General features: G+C 40.2%; 3 protein-coding genes and 1 long non-coding RNA gene across 4 annotated transcripts; all 4 read left to right on the forward strand.

Annotated features, from left to right (window-relative positions):
- Window positions 1–116: 116 nt before the first annotated feature.
- Window positions 117–13582, forward strand: LOC120733620. Its single transcript, XR_005695884.1, has 3 exons — window positions 117–127; window positions 10421–10425; window positions 13266–13582. It is a non-coding gene; the product is annotated as an uncharacterized LOC120733620 (long non-coding RNA).
- Window positions 3642–5184, forward strand: LOC120733617 (olfactory receptor 11A1-like). Its single transcript, XM_040031912.1, has one exon. The coding sequence runs from the start codon at window positions 3719–3721 to the stop codon at window positions 4685–4687; it is 969 nt and encodes a 322-aa protein (XP_039887846.1). The 5' UTR covers window positions 3642–3718; the 3' UTR covers window positions 4688–5184.
- On the forward strand, window positions 7535–9533 carry LOC120733618 (olfactory receptor 1-like). Its single transcript, XM_040031914.1, has one exon. It carries the CDS (start codon window positions 8204–8206, stop codon window positions 9167–9169), a length of 966 nt encoding a protein of 321 aa, XP_039887848.1. The 5' UTR covers window positions 7535–8203; the 3' UTR covers window positions 9170–9533.
- A 2429-nt stretch (window positions 13583–16011) lies between the features above and the next one.
- LOC120734084 (olfactory receptor 1-like) lies at window positions 16012–17077 on the forward strand. Its single transcript, XM_040032656.1, has one exon. It carries the CDS (start codon window positions 16012–16014, stop codon window positions 16981–16983), a length of 972 nt encoding a protein of 323 aa, XP_039888590.1. The 3' UTR covers window positions 16984–17077.
- Window positions 17078–19407: the final 2330 nt, after the last annotated feature.

Below are 19407 nucleotides of genomic sequence, written 5' to 3' on the forward strand. Positions count from 1 at the left end.
AACTCCTCTTCCTCGTTGGCCTGCTCCTCTTCTTCCAGGACCAGCTCTTCTCCCTCCTCTGCATCGAATTCCTCTTCCCCTTACTCTGCCTTCATCCATTGTGTTTGTTTGGAATCTTCAGCATACTGTGCACTCTGAACTTGCTTTTATACATGTGGTCACTGTAGAATGACCACTCGGTTGCTTTCTTGTAACGCTGCTTTATTGAACGTGTATCCAGCATGGGTTATAACAGCTCAACAACGTGTGTGTCAGCTAAGACATAGAACAGGATATAGACAGCCCCCTGCCGCAGAGCAGGTCCTAGTGGCGTAAAGCCGTAAAGCCCAGTACATGACAGTCACAGCATTAGCAACAGGTGTCTTCAATTTTGAGTCGTTGTGTGTAATGAATGACGCCAGGTGTGTTCATTGTGTTCAAATATTGCTGACTGTGGCAAGCATGTTGCATCACATGAGCTTTCATTTGAGAATATGAGCAGAGTTCTTTTGCAACTTGTGTTTTAGCAAGGAAAGTAGTGATGGTGAGATGAAGCCTCATGATGAACTGAAGCTTTCCACCCAATTGGTCGACTCATGGTTTGAAGCATTGTGATGATTCATTTGCTCTACTGCGCCATCAAGTGGACAATTCAAGTGAAGCGGGCTCTGTGATTATAATGATGTGTAAACCTCTAAACTGAATAAATAAATTGTTTTCATGGTTATTTATCCCAAATATTGTCTCAGTACGTGTGATACAAAAGAGAAAGTGGAAACTATCAGGACAGAGTTTTGGTATGATTGTGTAACTGTCAGCCTCAGACAGTCAGTCAATAGTATAATTCAGATCATAGATCAGTACATTTTCATATTTTTATAACTATAAAAAGAAAGCTGACACTTTTGAGACTTTATCTAAGGTGTAAGCATCACAGCAGATGCCTTTGTGTCAACATAGCTGAGGCGAAAACAGAAAAACGATTTTATAAAAATATTCAGCAGTAGATCAAAACCGAAAGAAAACCATTAATCAACAAATGAACATTACCTGATTGATGCTGCTGAATTGAAGCAGAGCAAATTACAGAGGTTTTATTAGAGACACACCTTAGCGTTTTGCAATTTTGCATAATGTTAAAAAGTTTAAATTATTTTAGTAGCCTATTGAACGGCAGAAATTAGGTTTTCTTTTTGGAAGTAAAAAGACGGGAAACTGTTCTTGAAGTATACTGTGTGTGTGTGTGTGTGTGAGAGAGAGAGAGAGAGAGAGAGAGAGAGAGAGAGAGAGAGAGAGTGTGTGTGAGAGAGAGAAAGCTGTGCATGAAGTGTGATTTTATCCTGGTGAAAGTCAGAGGAACAGCAAAAGTCAGAGGAAATTCATGACGATGTTTACGTGAAGCGTAGTTTGGATCTCCTTTTGCTGCTGGTTCGGTCAATATTGTTTGGAGAGAAATAAAACCTGCAGCTTCACAATCAGCGCAAAAAAGGCGTAAACACGAAGCACGGACCCGCCGACGGATCAGAATCAGTGAGCTGTCGGCTTTCAGCCCGACCGTGTCCGTACTGTCTGGTGAGAAAGGCGACATCTCACTGATTCTGACACGTCAACGGGTCCGCGCTTTGTGTTTACGTCTTTGTGCAGAATCGGTGTACCTGCTCTCATTTACTGTTTTAGCTGTTTGGTGGTTGTTGAAATGTAGTAATATTTATATTAAAAATTGATTCAGGATTTTAATGAATCGATATCACGTTATCCAAGCTAGAATCGATTTTAATCAATGATCAAAACCCGCTCCTAGTAACTGTGTAATCATGCTTATGTACATCTGGATAATGACACAAACTAGTGTTTGGTGCTTTGCTTTTTTAATAAACTAAAAGACAGAAATCAGATTATAGGATCTGTAGTGTTGTTTATTTATATTATGGTGCTTAGCATTTGTGACATTTATTACTGTGTGCATACTTTATTAGGAGAGATAAAATTAAATAAAAATCTCTTCCTTGCTGGTTCCATCGAAGAAGAAATGCTCAAGTAACTATGTAACACGTACGTAATCCAATTCCACAACACAGTGTGATGGGGAAATCAGCTGTGTTTTTCTGCCCATTTTATTTCGAATCTGGCGCGAATCGGTGAACCAGTCCCTGAATCAGTCACGTGGTACGGACTGCCCGCGAGGCCTCAAACGTCACTGCATACGTAATCAAAGCAAGCCTCGATACGCGCTTCACAAAAACGCCCCCGAGATTACCCAACACACGGGTCGTGTCCAAATTCATGGGCTGCATCCTCCTGAGGACCCAGCCTTCGCGGTCTACGTGGGCCGGGTCCTCAGAAGGTCGGGTAGGGCGGGAGTAAACGGCTGTGAAATTGGACGGTCTAGCCTTCTGATTAGCGTCACTGCTGTCTCGGTGGAGTTTAATAAACTCAGCCGTCTGCTCCTTGCTATCTAAAATATAACAGGACACTGGCGTAAATTCTCGACCGTCTCATACTTCTGTTTAATCAGTTTTCTATTTGATGTTTATTCAGCTGTGTAAAAACCAAGGAGGAACCCACCCGGGGATTAATAAACTTTTATTTTATCTAATCTAATCTAATAACTTCAATCTCAGCCAAACCGATTTACTCACGAACAAATAAAACACTGAAAAAAGCCAAACAATAACATTTTTAGGTTGTCTAAGTGACTTATATATTATGTTTAACCCGAGTAGCGAAAGTCCGCGGTGATCTGAAAATGATGTACCGGGAGTTGTGCCGTTCTCGGCGGCCTCAGTGACCCTCGAGCTCCCGACTAGCTATCGAGCTGGTTGGTAGCAGACGTCTCCGAAAACGTCGAAGCACTTTTGCAAATATGCGATATCTTGATAAACCGAGCAGATATTTGATGTTTACACAGGTACTTTCTCGCCTGAAAATATGTTAAAAGTTTATTTTGTGACCCAGAAAGATTAGTAAGAGTAATTTTAAAACTTAGTAGCGGCCGCCATTGTTGGAAACTGGAGTTTGGCTGGGCCGCGCTATGAATTCTGGGATATGGTAGGCCACGAAGGACACACCCGACCCATCCTTCAAATTCGGGGAAAAGGAGGACACATTTGTCAGCTGCATTCAGAGGAGTCTACGAATTTGGACAGCCTTCGGTGCGTCGCTGTGACGTAATCGGTCTACAAATGCGACCTCAGGAGGATGCAGCCCATGAATTTGGACACGACCAATATTCGATGTTTCGACACACGGGACACATCACTAAAGGAAAGATGTGTTTAGATTTATGACAACGGAGGATTGTGTTCTGTGAATTGTGTCTTCATGTGACATGTGTTTATGATATTGGTAAATGATGGCTAGATTTACTAAATGTGTTTAGACAACTGGTCATTTGGTTTAGAGGATTGGCTTTTGTGTTTTAGCATTTGAGAAAAACTGTAATATTGTGTTTTTAATCATAACTGTTGTGGGCTTTTTAGCAGTTATATATGAATTTTTTTTCTGTAAGGAAATTGAGAAACTTTCTGCTATAGTCAGACAAGCTTGACCCTTATTAAGTTACCCCTATTGCCTAGCCTTTCTGTATTCAGCCTTAATCACCCTGTTACTTCCACAAGGGAACAGATAGCTGCTATAAGGAACAAAACACAAAGCTGTTCTCCTTCTATTCAGAGGCAGGCTTCACTAAAGAAAGCTTGGCTGAATTGGAAAAAAAAGAAGACGACAAAAACGTCTTCAAATGGATTTTTTAAACTCAGCTGCTGAGAAAAACAACACTTTTGTGCAACCTGCAAATTTTATAATAAGTGGATTTGTTGGCATACCTAATATTAGGTATTACTTTGTCTTTCTGTGTTTCATTTACATTTTTTCAGTGGTGGGAAACACAGCTGTGATGCTTATAATCATTTCTGACCATACATTAAGAAGTCCTAAATATATTGCAGTTTTTAATCTTGCATTTACAGACCTGTTAAGTAACTCTGCTTTGGTGCCAAAGGTTCTTGACATTTCTCTGTTTAACCATCACTTTATTTCTTACAACAACTGCTTGACATTCATGTTTTTCTGCTTCACTTTAATTTCAATGCAAGCTTTTAATCTGGTCGTTCTGTCCTTTGACAGAATCATGGCTATCATGTACCCGTTGCACTATCAAATGAGAGTGAGCCACAAAATCATTCTGTCTTTGATTGCTTTTTTCTGGCTTCTTGCTATTGCTCTAACAGGAACTGCAGTTGGCCTTCTCACAAGACTATATTTTTGTGAATCTGTGGTTATTAATAGCTATTATTGTGACCATGGCCCTATATATCGGCTTAGCTGCAATGATGTTACCCCTAACAAAACAATTTCTGCTTGGTCAAGAGCTTTTGTTCTATGGCTTCCTCTGATATTTATCCTGGGAAGTTACTGCTGTATAGGTTATTCTTTGTCAAGAATTTCTACGTGTAAGGAAAGAGTGAAGGCTTTGAAAACCTGTACAGGTCACCTTTCATTAGTGGCAATATATTTCATTCCTATTTTAGTTGTTTATAGTTTTGGGAGTACAATGCATCCAAATGCAAGGATTGTAAACCTATCTTTAGCCAGTGTCACGCCTCCCATGTTAAACCCAATAATCTATGTCTTTCAAACTGCAGAAATAAAAAAATCTTTGAAACGGTTGTTAAAAGCTAAAATACAAATATCACACAGAGTGCTGTAGTTTAATGAAACACATGTAGCAAAACATTTATAATTCAGTGTGTAATTTAAAAAAATGTAACATATAACCATGACACTAAAAAGGATAACCATTTGAAAATTAAAGTGGGAAATCCTAAAATAAGTAAATTAATATTTTATTTGAATGTTTCTTAATTGAATTCTGCAGGGGTAATTCCTTCCCTTAACATGTAGAAATTATTGCAACTGTATCCAATGAAAAAAGTAGCAGCAGGACTAACCTTTCTTCACTATACCTTTCCACAATCAATAGCTAGCTGCTGTGCATATGAAGTTTGTTTGGGGTTTTTTTTCATGTTTTTCATTAAAGAAATTAAAAGGGAAAAATGAATTTTGTTTTTCTAGAAAGAATACTAAAGGCTTGATATTTGGGGCATCTTTCTAATATCAATGCATTATACGTACATCAGGAAAAATTATTTGAGTTTTATGTTGTGATTTATGAACTTTTTGTAATAATCTTGGGTTAAATGTAAGTGTTGCCATTTTAGAACATAATGAACCATTATTTAAAGCAGACCTTCCCAAAGTGTGGGGCCCACCCCCTAGGAGGGGGGCGCAGAGCCAATGCAGGGGGGGGGGGGGGGGGGCATGGTATGAAAAGGGGGGGGACAAAACGCTTGGACACTGCTAGCACGGGGCGCCCACAGAAACGCAAAGCAGGAGATGAAGCATAGCTGAATATGTTTCCAAACCAACTTCATTCTAAGCCAAAGACTAGAAAATATGGTGAAGCATATCTTATTTTTGGTTTCACCTGGACAAGTGCCGAGGTAGGTCTCCCTTGCAGAATTGGTTTTCCTTGTGTCGGGAGCACGCGCTGGGCTCTCCAAATCACAGACAAACAGTATCCTACAGTTGTTTATGTTTTTAAACCCATTTTGCACAGAGAGGCGTTTTTTGAAAAATGAATTAATAGCAATGTTGAATATTATTACACATGAAAAAAACCAACTACAGTAAAATAATCACACCGTGATGCCTCTGCCTTTCTAAATGGAGGGACAGTAACTGCGTGTGTATATGTAAGCGTGTAAAACCAGAAGATAGTAAGATTAACAGTAACAGTATTTTGTCTTTATCTCCCATTCTGCAATTTATCTCATGTAAACGTGGCGCACACCGTGACGTGAAAAAAGGTACATACCTTTGACGTTGCGTGACACTCTGTATTCCTCGTCCACACATAAACGGAAAAAAAAAAGAGTTTTAAAAAATCTCCGTTTTCGGTGGGGGGCCTAGCAAAAAAAGTTTGGGAACCACTGGTTTAAAGTATACTTTTTTAAAACAGGTATGTAGAGAAACATATTTTCTCTTCTATACTTTGTTTTATCGGAGTTCACACTGAAACTAAAAGTAACTTGCTAAAGACGTTTATTTATTGTTTGATCTAAGAATATTTCAGCATGTACTCCTGCCTTTGTCTGTCATGAAAATGTATATATATTACTGCAAATACCATTTTAACAAAAGTCTGACCGATTTTTTAATAAAATGTGAAGATCTGACAAAACTGAAAGAAAGCTAGAAATGTCAAGCAAGCTCAGCCATTACTTAGTGACCACTATTCACTAAATTCTCTGCATAAAGCTTAGATTACCTGATTTGAAGATGCCGGGGAACAGACAGCTGCTGTAAGTGACAGAACAGTGTTGCATCTATGTGGATCCAGTCTTCACTAAACAAAGCTTGCCTGAACAAAGAATACAGGGCTTTGATTTTATAGAAGATTAACACAAAAAAAGTTTTTATGTTTTCTTTTTTTTAAACTCAGCTGTTCAGAAAAATATATCCTTTGTGCATCTTACAGTACATATTTTAAGTACTGGCCATTCTTTCTTAATAATTTATACATATAGAGAAGAATGAAGGCTTTAAAACCTGCACAGGTCATCTTTAATTAAAATAAATCGATTTCCTCCTTAGTATATGTATATTTATTTATATATAGTACCTTCAAATGCTAGGATTATAAATACCTCTTTAACCTCTGTTATGTTGTATGAGCGTCATTGGGACTGGAGAAGCATGGTTGGATGGTAACAAACCATAACCATGGGGCCATTGGGACAACGGTCGCTAAATTGCATAACCAGAAGGCAACATTGGAGACATCGAGAATAGTTATGAGTGTCTTGGAATCCCACAGGCAAATGGGAACCAAAACAAGATCACCAGGAAAGCTGCAACTGGCAAATACCTGCATAGTGACGGGCAAGTCCTGAAGAGTCAGCTGAATGCGAAGAACAAGAATGGGACAATCAACATCTATGCCCTGCCAGTTAATAGATACCCTGCTGGGATAATAAGCTGGCCAAAAGAGGAACTAGAATCCACTGACATCAAGAAAAGAAATCTCCTTGCGACAAATGGAGGGTTTCACGCCAGGTCCAGCACCATGAGATTGCACGCTAAGTGGAAGGAAGGAGGCCGAGGACTAATGAATGTCAGAACCACTATCCAGCTATCTTTGTTATTTGAAACAACAAAGATTCAACTGACTATGTGCTTAGTGAATATCTCAGGCAGCAGAAACCTGAGAAAGAAAAGGAGATCCATCCAATTGCAACATGAAATATAAAAAATGCATTGACGGTTCTGTGTATAATAACCGTATGACTGTTCCCACCACTAACACATGACCCTACGCTGTGTTCACTGCATCATTCCATGTTTGGCACTGATCACCACCTACACTCATGTATATATCTATCTACTTAGCACTTTTAATTCTTATTCTTATTTTTATTTTCATGTCTAAGCGTAATTTATGACAGTATGTTTGCACTGAAGCACTGCAGCAATTTCCTAATGTTGTAAACCTGCTCAACATTTGGCAATAAAACCCTTTCTGATTCTTTCTGATTCTGATTCTGAAATGACATCTGAGATCTCTGTCCAGAAGAATACAGTCCTAGGGACAGCAAAGACCCTCAACCTCCAAGGCCTCTGGTAGAGAACCTGAGATTGAAGGCTAAAAGTCTGCCCACATGGGCGAGTGGGGAAATTAAAAAAAAAAATTAGTGTTCATCACAATATTTCTATCAAAACTTCAAAGTCTTAGTTGTGCAACGTTATAGACTGATGTGATAATAAAGTGTATCTTTTCACACTTTCCTGACTGCTGTTTATTTCTTACACTAATTGCTCATATAAAAACAGTAAACTAGTTGAAACATCATCCATCCAATTGCAACATGAAATATAAAAAATGCATTGACGGTTCTGTGTATATTTTTAACATGATTGCATTCAGATGTACTGAAATAAACTTCACATTTAATGATTTAAATGCATTTAAACACATTATTTACCAGATATCCAGAAGAAGACAGCTTCTCTTTAGCATCCTCTTTGAAAACAGGTAAACATAAACAGAGCTCTTCCCCCTGAGAGTAAGGTGCTTTCCTCCATCTACATAAGAGTATAGAGTCATGATACTAGCGCAAAGGAGAGGCATCTGTGTGGACATCACTGTGCTGTAGGCATCTTTGCAATGGAGTTATTCAACTCAGCTCTTGGAAAAAATATAACTTTTGTACATCCTGCATTTTTCATTATAGGTGGTTTAACTGGAATCCCAAACATAACATTATATTATGTCTTTCTATTTTTTGTTTATATTGTTTCTGTGGTGGGAAACACAGTTGTGATGGCTGTAATATACTTGGATCATAATCTGAGAACTCCAAAGTATATTGCAGTTTTTAACCTTGCATTTGTGGACCTGTTTGGTAACACTGCCCTGGTGCCAAAGGTTCTTGACATTTTTCTGTTTGGGCACTACTATATCCCCTACAACGATTGTTTAACATTCCTGTTTTTTTGCTACACTTGTCTGTCACTGCAGTCATTTAATCTGGTGGCACTCTCGTATGACAGAATGGTGGCCATCATCTTTCCACTCCACTATCAAGTAAAGGTGACCCACAGGTTCATGTTTTCTTTGATTGCCTCACTTTGGGTTTTTACTATTATTGCTGTATTAATTTCAGTTGGACTACTTACAAGACTTTCTTTCTGTAAATCTGTGGTTATTAATAGTTATTTTTGTGACCATGGTCAGATATACCGACTTGCTTGCAATGACCATTTCCCCAGCTATGTCATTGCTTGCTTGTACCCAGTGATTATATTTTGGCTTCCTCTAGCTTTTATCCTGTTAAGTTACCTTTATATTGGCTATACGCTGGTTAAAGTGGCCACACTTCAAGAAGGACTCAAGGCTTTTAAAACATGCATTGGCCATCTTTCATTAGTGGCAATCTATTTTATTCCACTGTTAACTACGTTTACTTTGATGGAAAAAATACAACCAAATGCTAGGATCATAAACCTGTCTTTGACTTCGGTCTTCCCTCCCATGTTGAACCCAATAATTTATGTTCTGCAAACACAAGAAATAAAAGAATCTTTAAAAAGGTTATTAAAAAGGCGAGGAAAATCCAAAATAACAATTTAATACTAGCAGTGATGTGAGCATTTGTTTGCACTATATATTGTGTATGTTTGTGTTTCTTTGAAATATGTCCTTTGAAATAGAATTTAAAGTAGAATTGTCTAATGTCATTATGAGTTAAGACTGTTTGCAATAAAAGAACAAGTAATTTCATAGGAATGGAGATTATTTTTTAAACAAAATGTAATCAACGATAACACAAAAAGTCTGTTAGGATGCACGTATTATTTGTGATCAAGGTGATTATGGGGTGTTTAAAAAGCAATAGTATCTAAAAAATCATTGAATGTCTCACCTATTTTTTTGTCTCTGTGTTGATAATCATTTCAAAACAGAATGCAATTATTTTATCTTGGTCTAATTTTCTTCTAGGAGGGTTTTTTTTAATGAAGATACCAAAACATATATGCATTTTTTTTTTACTTTTTCATATCCACGATTTCTAATAAATTCACTGTGCCAGCTTGTCTCTCTGTGAGGCAGCACAAAGGCAAACACTGCTTTGACTGAAAGCCAAATATCAGCATGTAAAATGCTTGCAATGGTAGTGCTGGTGTTTATAAGGTGGAAAGTTAAGTGATGTGATTACTTTTGTAGAATCAAAACATTGGAGAAGTTGAAATTTTTACTTGATAGTGACATTAGAACCCTCTACTGCATAGCGTTGCCCTGAGGCAACAAACCACATTTTCATGCCTTACGGTGGCCCTTCAAAAAAAACCAACTTTCTTTTTCCAAACAATGCTACCAGGCACATCTCTTTCCAATAAAATGATGAGTTGAAGGTGGTGTGACTTTGATTTGGGGGGGGGGGGGGTAGGGCCCCTTTCTGCAAGCTGCACTACATGAGAGACATCTCCATTAGGAGGCAAGATAAAGATCACTATTTTACATGTTTATAGCAAAATAAATGTATATTAAAAATACTTTTATGTGCATGAATATGTTAAGAAGCATATTTGATTGTTTGTTCTACTTTTTTAAATGTATTTATACTGTAAAACTGTTCATTTTCATTTGTTGCCTCAAGGCAACACTGCGCAGTTAGCCCAATTTTTTTCAGGCAATATAATGCATTTGGATATGTGTGTAGAGATGTGTTTGTGTGCATTTATATGATCATAGTCAATGTTTTTTACTTTAAAATCTACTCATAATTACAGGACATGGATGTAAAAACTTTTTATGCAAGGAAACCAAGGGAATGTGCACTTTTCTGTCCTCAGAAAGTGAGGACAGTGAGCTTTCAGGGAGTGACAGTGAAGTAGAGGAGTGGATCCCTGAATGAGGTTTGAGAGACACTTAGGAGCTCAGGGGTCAGGGGTCAGTTGGTAAAGTAACTGTGTCTGTGTGTGTGTTAGTGCCCACATAGCAAGCAGGTCTGGCCAGGATCTGGTATCAAGCCGGCACTTTGAGTAATCTGGGAGAGTAGAAAAGCGCGACATAAAAATCAGTCCGTTCACTGTCTGAACAGAGTTTCGGCATGTTACTTTTGCACTGTTTTGCATGTTCTGGCACATGCTGTTATTGCATGGCTTGATTAAGGTACACATTATGCTGACATCTAGGGCCAGAGCTGAAACCGTTCTGGGCCAGCACAGGGCCAGCAGTGTGTCTACAACTGGCCCGTGGCTGCACACCACCTACAGGTTAGGGTCAAATGTTGGATGTATTTTGGTGTTTTATTGTTTTGTGAAATGTTTACATTGTTTATTTGTTGTTTGTTTATTTGTTCATCCTTGTTGTACTAATACAACTTATTATAGAATAACTTGGCATTTTACTACCCTTGTTGCACAGTGTTGCCTTGAAGCAACAAACCAATATCTGTTTGGGGGGGGGCAGGGTGTCAAATTTTATGATTGATATATTGTTAGGGACCCTAAAGCTCCCCCAAAATAGGGAGTAATATTTTTTTTCCCCAAAATTAAAAAGTCATGCAGTAGAGGGTTAGAAGTCAGGGGATTATTTTTTATTTTTTTGTTGTTCCGTTTGGATCTTTAGCCATCAGAATTGTTGTCTTAAGGCCAAGAAAGATGCCAAGCGGATTTATTTTACCAAGTGGATCATCATAGCCTTGCCATATTGGTCCATTTGATTGACCTTTATTATAATTATGTATTTTTTTTATTTTATTTTCGGTTGCTACAAACGGGACAGACATGACTAGGGGATAGGACAGGGAGAAAGAATGAAAGAAAGAGAGGGAGAGAAAGAAAAACAGAGGGGAGAAGAGACGGTGAGAAAGTGGGGAAGAAAGAAAGAAAAACAAACAAAGCACCTGGATCACCTGTATGGAGAAAAAAAAAAACAGAAGAGAAAGCAAACAAAAAAAGAGCAACATAATAAATACAGCACCATCACAATAAACTAGCTAACAGTAGATAACAGTAGATACGAAATATTAAACGCTATTTTGCAGCACGCAAGATAGACAGCGCACAATGTGCTTTGAGGCAGCAGCCAAGAAAGGTGTAGTCCGCGTCTGTGAACACCCGTGTGTACACCTGTGTGCACACCTGTGTGGATCAGCATGCTTGTATTCCAAAGGTTTCTCCATGTAACGATCTGCTAGGGAGTGTGGGGAGCCATAGCCCCGTCCCCCAGGGTATGAAGCAGGTATGGAGGAGATCCAGGCCCCAGACATCCAGAGGCCCCAGAGTACGAGGACTCGAGGAGGACCACCAAAGGGGGGGAACCGTGCCACCCTCCTGGGAAGAGCTGAGTAGAGCTCCAAACGAGAGGTCACCCAGCAGCTACGGAGCAGAGGCCAGAGGGGGTTTCAGTGGCGTGCCTGCGGGCTCTGCCGGCAGCTAGCTGTGCCAGAGAGGACCGAGCTTCAGGCCCAGAGGCCTGAGGGCACCCCACCCCCCAGAAGGGGCCCAGCCGGGCCACAGGCGCCAGGCCCTGCCAATCGGCCACCAGGAGTGAGCCGGTACATACATGAGCGCCCAGCCCCAATCGACAAGAACCACCAACATACCAACGTCTGAGGGCATCAGCCACCGGCAGGGAGTGTGGTGAGGGGAGATAGGCCTCCGTACTTTGGAGGGCCTGAGATGTACCCAGAGAGGTGGAGTCTAAGACCCAACCTGACATATAGACACAGACGAACAGGCGCACGCGGACACAAACGTGCATTCCCACCCCCATATACACAACCAAATACTCGGCACTCACCCAACGTGTAGACAGACACAAATAGACACTGCACAGACAGTCACACTCCCCAAACATACTCTATAACCTAGGTCCAGGTACCCCCGCCCCCAGAGGGCCAAGCCGCACCTAGACCCAGGAGATGTAACCCTTCTCTCTGGGATGGAGGCAAGCGGACCACCTCCTTCTCTGCAGTAGCAGGGAGGCCCCGCATCCCAGAACCCAATCTGACGGCCAGCACCTCCTCCCAGCCCCCCAGCCCTGACGGCTAACAGAACCAGGGTGAGTGAAGACCCCAAACCTCCCTCCGCCCACTCATACGTAGTGTTGCTGTGTGCTGTTCTAAAGTGCATTTAAAACACAGAAGAGCATGGTTCCTGCTTCCTATCAGAGAGCAGCACGGCTCCTCCCAAAAACCCTCAGTGTCTATGCATTTAAAATTGAGGGTAGGGCACCAGCGCCAGAGGTGGGTTGGAATACACCGACCATCCTCTGGATGCTGTAAAACATGCCCACGTCCAAGGCCCTATATGTATGTGTTATGTGAGAGTGTGCGTAATGTGGATGTCTAAGTTGCAGAATAAAATTGAGGCAAGAGGTCAAAAATGAATCAGCGACAAAACTAATTTTGAGAGCTTCACTTTTACACTCAGCTCCCTCTTCACCACACCAGACCGGTGCAGCATCTGCATCACTGCAGCCGCAGCACCAATCCGTCTGTCAATCTTCCACTACCTTCTCCCATCACTCGCGAACAAGACCCTGAGGCTACGTCCACACTAGATAGATAGTGATAGATTTGAAATCGGTTACAAAGGGCAGCATTGTCATTGTTCATTCGTGCACAATGTCCCCAGTCTCCCTTGGAATGCTGTTGAAGCTCTGCTGGAGGTGTGCATTAAAGATCTCACGGACTGGGGCCTCTGCTAGGCATTCCCAGCTAGGGCTGCCACGATTAGTCGACTAGTCACGATTACGTCGACTATTAAAATTGTCGACAACTAATTTAATAGTTGACGTGTCGTTTGAAGCTTTGTAAGATCCCAAAAGACGCAGGAATAAGTAGTAAGATTTAAGAGTGTAATAACGGACTGAAACAGAAGATGGCAGCACTGCATGTACAAGGATGCCAACTGCCATTAAACCCCGAAGAAGAAGAAGCTGTGTCCCAGAATTCGTAGCGCAGCCCAGCGCAGTAGTCAATAATGGTGGCAGCTAGTTAGTGTTAATATTACTCTTATTATTCTTTTTGGGTCACAAAATAAACGTTTAACATATTTTCAGGTGAACATATGTTAAAATATGATAAAAATGTGTCAGCTGTGTAAACTTCAAATATCTGCTCAGTTTATCAAGACGCCACATATTTTCAAAAGCGCTCCGACGTTTTGCGCTCCGACGTTTTGCGCTCCGACGTGGGTAACAGACGTCTCACCAGCTCGATAGCGAGCGGGGGTTCAAGGCTCACTAGAGCCAGTGAGAACACCGGACTCCTGGCTAATCCTTTTCAAACCCACCGCTGTCTTTCGCTACTCAGGTTAAACATGATATACAAGTCCCTTTGATAACTTAAAAGTGTTGTTTGGCTTTTTCAGTGTTTTATTTGTTCGTGGGTAAATCGGTTTGGCTGAGATTAAAGTTATTAGATTAGATTAAATTGAATGTAACTTTATTAATCCCTTGGGTGGGTTCCTTCGGGGTTTTCACACAAACAGAAAACTGATTAAACAGAAGTGTGAGACGGTCGAGAGTTTACGTCAGCGCCCGGTTATATTTTAGATAGCAAGGAGCAGACGGCAGCATTTCACTCCAAGGAGGGAGCTCGTGCCGTACTACCCGGCTTTCTTTAGACCGCGAAGGCCGGGTCCTCAGGTGGAAGCAGCCTCTGAATTTGAATGTAGACAATCCGAATGTTATAGTTTCTTTCCACTGTGTTCCTGTTAATGATAAACTACAAATTTACCCTAAATTACTAAAATATCGATATTTTAATGTAAGAATTGATTCTAGAACATAAATGATTGGTATCAGAGGAATCGATATTTCAGGATCGATCCACACATCACTAGCAGGTGCTGTTTTTCTCTCATTTGCACTGAGGAGCAGCTGTGAAGGTGAAGAGCCTGAGATGATTGAGTAGCCATTCACACACACTGTGGTTATGTCCTTACAGCAGAGACTCAAGAAGTGATTTTAGAAGACCTCAAGCAAGTTGTGCAGCAAACATAGTAGTCAGCTGGAGGACGGACTGCACATGGTTGTGTCACGGTTTTAGAGTAGAGCCGCCTTTTAAAACTGATGTTTTTTTAAATTCTGGGTTTGTTTTTTATCTCTACTGGTCTGGTGTAATATTAGTCGGGCAATGTGCACACTGGGTACTCTTCAAGGGGTGGAAAAGAAAATCTCGCCAGTCTGTACAAGAGCGAGGTCTAACCAAGTGTGTTAGCTCACATACTGTAATATGTAATTTGCTGGTAATAGAATCACAGCCAGTCTTTCAGTAACAAAGGACAAAGAAACAAAAGCAAAGTAAATAACAATCCAGCCATTTCTGCTAAGTGAGAAGCTTCTCGGGATGGATATCACAACTTCTACTGTCTCCTGATTTGCTGACTATCTGTCAGAGAGGCCTCAGTTTGTAACTCTGGGGGGCACCCTTTCTGATGTGCTGGTTAGTAATATTGGGGCACCACATGACACGGTCTACATCTCCATTCCTCTTTACCTTGTACACTTCTGATGACACTGCAGTGGTTGGGTGCATTAGGGGGGGGGGGGGGGCAGGAGTCTGAGTACAGGGATCTGGTGAGGGCAACTGTAGAATGGTCCGAAAGAAACACCTCTTTCTGAATGTCAGCAAGACAAAAGAGATGGTGAGTTGGCCCATCACAACATCATGGGTGAAGACCAATTACACCTGCTTCACCCAGGTGACACAACATTACCTACGAGCTTATTGACATAGGTAACAGTGCCCAACAGCAAGCTTGGCAGGACAGCAAAGCCGGTATTTGGTAAGCTTAGATTAATAAAAGAGATGGTGGTTGACTTCTGGAGGAAAAAAAACTGTGAGTTGGCCCATCACAACATCTGCTCCACTCCAAACTTCCAAGGCAGTGCACAACATCTATCTATCTTTCCATTCCATTCCAGCCATCCATCCTCTTCTGTTTCATGAAAAAATACATTACCTTTGATGAGTCTTAACACATGTTAGCGTTTACCATTATTGACTGACTTCTATTAACTAAATTTGCTACTTACGAGCTTATTGACACAAAATAACAGTGCCCAACAGCAAGCTTGGCAGGACAGCAAAGCCGGTATTTGATAATCTTAGATTAATATCAGGAGTAGAAAAAGGGCACACATTTTCACAAAGTACCCTTTCCAGCTTTTTAATTAATCCAAAACAACATGATTTTGAGTTGTATTGTCAGTCTGAGGTTGACCAGCATTCGGGAAAAAAAATCGGGATAGTAAGATGGCAGTCAGAAAATATTAACCATTATGTAATATTCCTATTAGTTAAATTGTCTGCACAAAGCTGTAACCATATGGTTTGATGTCATAGGGGAATGCAAAGTGACTATAAGGGACAGAACACAAACATGCTCTGCTTCCATTTGGAGCCAGTCTTAACTAAACAAGGTTTGCTGAAACAGAAAATAAAGGACATTACTTTAATGGAATTTTTAAATTCAGCTGTTGGGAAAAACATCACATTTGTGAAACCTGCATATTTCATAATAAGTGCATTTAATGGCATAGCTAATATTAGGTATTACTTTGTCTTTCTGTGCTTTATTTACGTTTTTTCAGTGGTGGGAAACACACTACTGATGATTGTCATAATTTTGGATCATACATTGAGAGGTCCAAAACATATTGGAGTTGTGAACTTTGCATTTACAGACCTGTTAAGTAGCTCTGCTTTGATGCCAAAGCTTGTTGACATTTTTCTGTTTAACCATCACCATATCTCCTACAATGACTGCTTGGCATTCATGTTTTTCTGCTTGACCTTTTTTGCAGCACAGGCTTTTAATCTGGTTGTGTTGTCCTTTGACAGAGTCATGGCTATCATGTACCCGCTGCACTACCAAATGAGAATCAGCCACAAGCTCATTTTATCTTTGATCGCTTTTTTCTGGCTTCTTGCAATTACTATCATACTCACTGCAGTTGGTCTTCTCACAAGACTTTCTTTCTGTGACTCTGTGGTTATTCAGAGCTATTTCTGTGATCATGGACCTGTGTATCGGCTTGGCTGCAATAATCTTACTCCAAATCGTGTAATTGCTCATTTGGCACCAGTTCTTGTTCTTTGGGTTCCACTGGCATTTATCGTGGGAAGTTACTGCTGTATTGGTTATTCTTTGTCAAAAACTGTTACATGTAGGGAAAGACTAAAGGCTTTAAAAACCTGCACAAGTCACCTTTCATTAGTGGCAATTTATTTCCTCCCTGCACTATTTATCTTTACCTTTGGGAGTACAATACTTCCAAATGCAAGGACTGTAAGTCTATCTTTGGCCACTGTCATGCCTTTGACTTTAAATCCAATAATCTATGGTCTTCAGACACAGGAAATCAAAGAATCGTTAAAGAAGTTATTAAAAGTTAAAATGCAATTTAAAATTTCTGCAAACAAATAAAAAGCATTCAGATTTGAACCTTAGCAGTACCCAATCATCCTTTGTTGGGGGGTTTAAAAAGCTGAAAACATAGAAAATTTCATGTAAAATAATCCAAAATATGGCAAACAAAACAATGTTTCATGTCTCATAATAACAATATAACATTTTATAATTGTTATTGAAAATTGAGACTATTTTAAATGTAAAAGAGTCTGTGAAAGAGTCTAATGTAATAGTTTTATTTGATGCTGGTCAATGAACATTACAAAGTGTAAATATGCATTTTATTTATTTCTTTACATTCTGAAGTATTCTCATTTGACTTTAAACCTCAAGGCAGTTAATAAAAGCCCTACTGTGACTTTCAAGATATCTAGACGTGTTAGTGGAAGTTTCTGTTTTGTGTATGGTCTTGGTCTCTAAGTTTTGTGTAGTTATTTAATTGTCACTTTTTATGGTGGAAACTTATGTCCAGAGTATGATTTAGCTGTGACACCTTAGCATTAAGTGCACTTTAAACCAGTTTAAGGTAAATCATTTTAAAAGTAAAATAAAAACTGTAAATCTAATTTCGGCCTTTCTCATTGGAAAACACAACTGTATGATATATTACAGTTATTTTATTGCAAAAATCTACTTTCTTGGTACTTTAGTGTAGTATTACTGGTACCTGTGCTCACCAGAACATTCCAGTTCAACACATAAGAAATTATACTTGACTGGCATTTACAATCATCCACTGCTTATGGTTAATTAAAAAGGTAATAGCAGATGAAGTCTACTCCAAACAAAGACACACTCTTAACTTTAAAAAGCTTGTGACATTTACACATTCTATGTGAAAACAGATTTAAGAGGTCAAATTAGCTTTTCAGTGTGTCTAGTGATAGGAATTGCTACGAATGTAGTGATTTCAATCCCATGGTTCAAAGTCAATTATCAATTTAATTTCTTATAGATTCTCTTCATGGGGTTTCAACACAATCTCCAAGTAGGATATCACCGACATTACAGTCATGCAAATTGCTTGACATTCATGTTTTTCTGCTCTACTTTAATTTCAATCCAGGCGCCATCTTGTAAAGGTCACAGTATGACACACTGGAGCCACTGTTTACCAATAATAGACAAAATAAAACCTTCCCATTGCCCAAACTTAGATATCATGCATTCCTCCAATGGGTTGTGTATTCTTCATTGTTCGTGTATTGTTTTGGATAATGTTCTGAGGCCTTCCAGGCTCTGGTTTCAGAACTGTCTGGAGCAGTGTTCTTGGGGATGAAAGTGCAACACATATCTCTAAACATTGCACATACACCCCCTTAGGACCTTAGGACATTGTAATGTATATAATTAATGCGATCTATGCGATTAATGTGACTCCCCTAGGGACCCCTATCGTGTCCATATATGTTAGAAACCCCACAAATAAGTCAAACAAGTAAGTGGACCTTTAGAACAGCACCTGGCATCTACGCCGGGCTGTGAGCTGCCCTGCCCTGTTTCCTGAGACCCTTACCCCCTTTTCACCCAGCATAATAGTACAAAGCCGATCTTGCCCACGGGCCAATTTATGTCATGTTTTCCCTGGAGGCATTCCCTTGGGCTGGATACACCACCGTACACCAGTCCACTGGGATCTCTCCTGCATCATACATCTGACTTCCCTAGTTGCTCACTGTAAAAACAAAAAAGGTATAGTTAGCTTTTCTTGGGGTAAAATGTCCTAGATTAGTTTTATTGTCAATTGGTGGAAACAGGCTGGAGAGAGTTTAGCAGTTTCCTATATAAACAGCACTTCTGGTTATTTTAAGCATACAACCAAATCCCCACGTGTCATTTGAATAGAAAGGGCCAGGTTCAGTGAAGAGGTGTGGGCAAGTGTAGGGATGGGTACCGGTATCCGGTGCCATGATGGCACCGGTTCTGACATAAACGGTAGTAACCAGACCGAAAAGCAGCGCACATTTCGGTGCTTTTTTTTCCTAAGCTGTGATACACTTTAGATTCTAGCCAATCATTTTATGTTTCCGAGGATAGTAGGCGGGTCTAGGTACGTACGTTCTTTTATGCAGAGCTACAGATTAAAATGCCCAAGGCGAAGCGGTCAAAAGTATGGCTGTACTTCACAGCAAAAGATGCAAACTCAGCGGCCTGCAACAAGTGCTTTAAGGTGATACTGTCATACTGTCAAAGGAGGTAACACCTCAAATCCGATGAAACACCTGGTGACGCATAGCGTTTTTTTTAAAAGCCGAGAAATGCGCCGTATTTCATAGCTTGCTGCAAGACCTCACACCGTGCACATCTACTGCGGGTGGGTTGCCAGTTATCGGACCTGGAGCAACATCCCCCAAAAACCCGAAGAATAGAGTCCTGGCCCCTAGCCCTGCCAGTGTAGCAGAAATGATGACGGATGATGATGGCAGCAACAGCCGTTCT

This window comes from Simochromis diagramma, unplaced genomic scaffold, assembly GCF_900408965.1.
Source record: "Simochromis diagramma unplaced genomic scaffold, fSimDia1.1 OVJJ01000216.1, whole genome shotgun sequence".
Lineage (NCBI taxonomy): Eukaryota > Metazoa > Chordata > Actinopteri > Cichliformes > Cichlidae > Simochromis > Simochromis diagramma.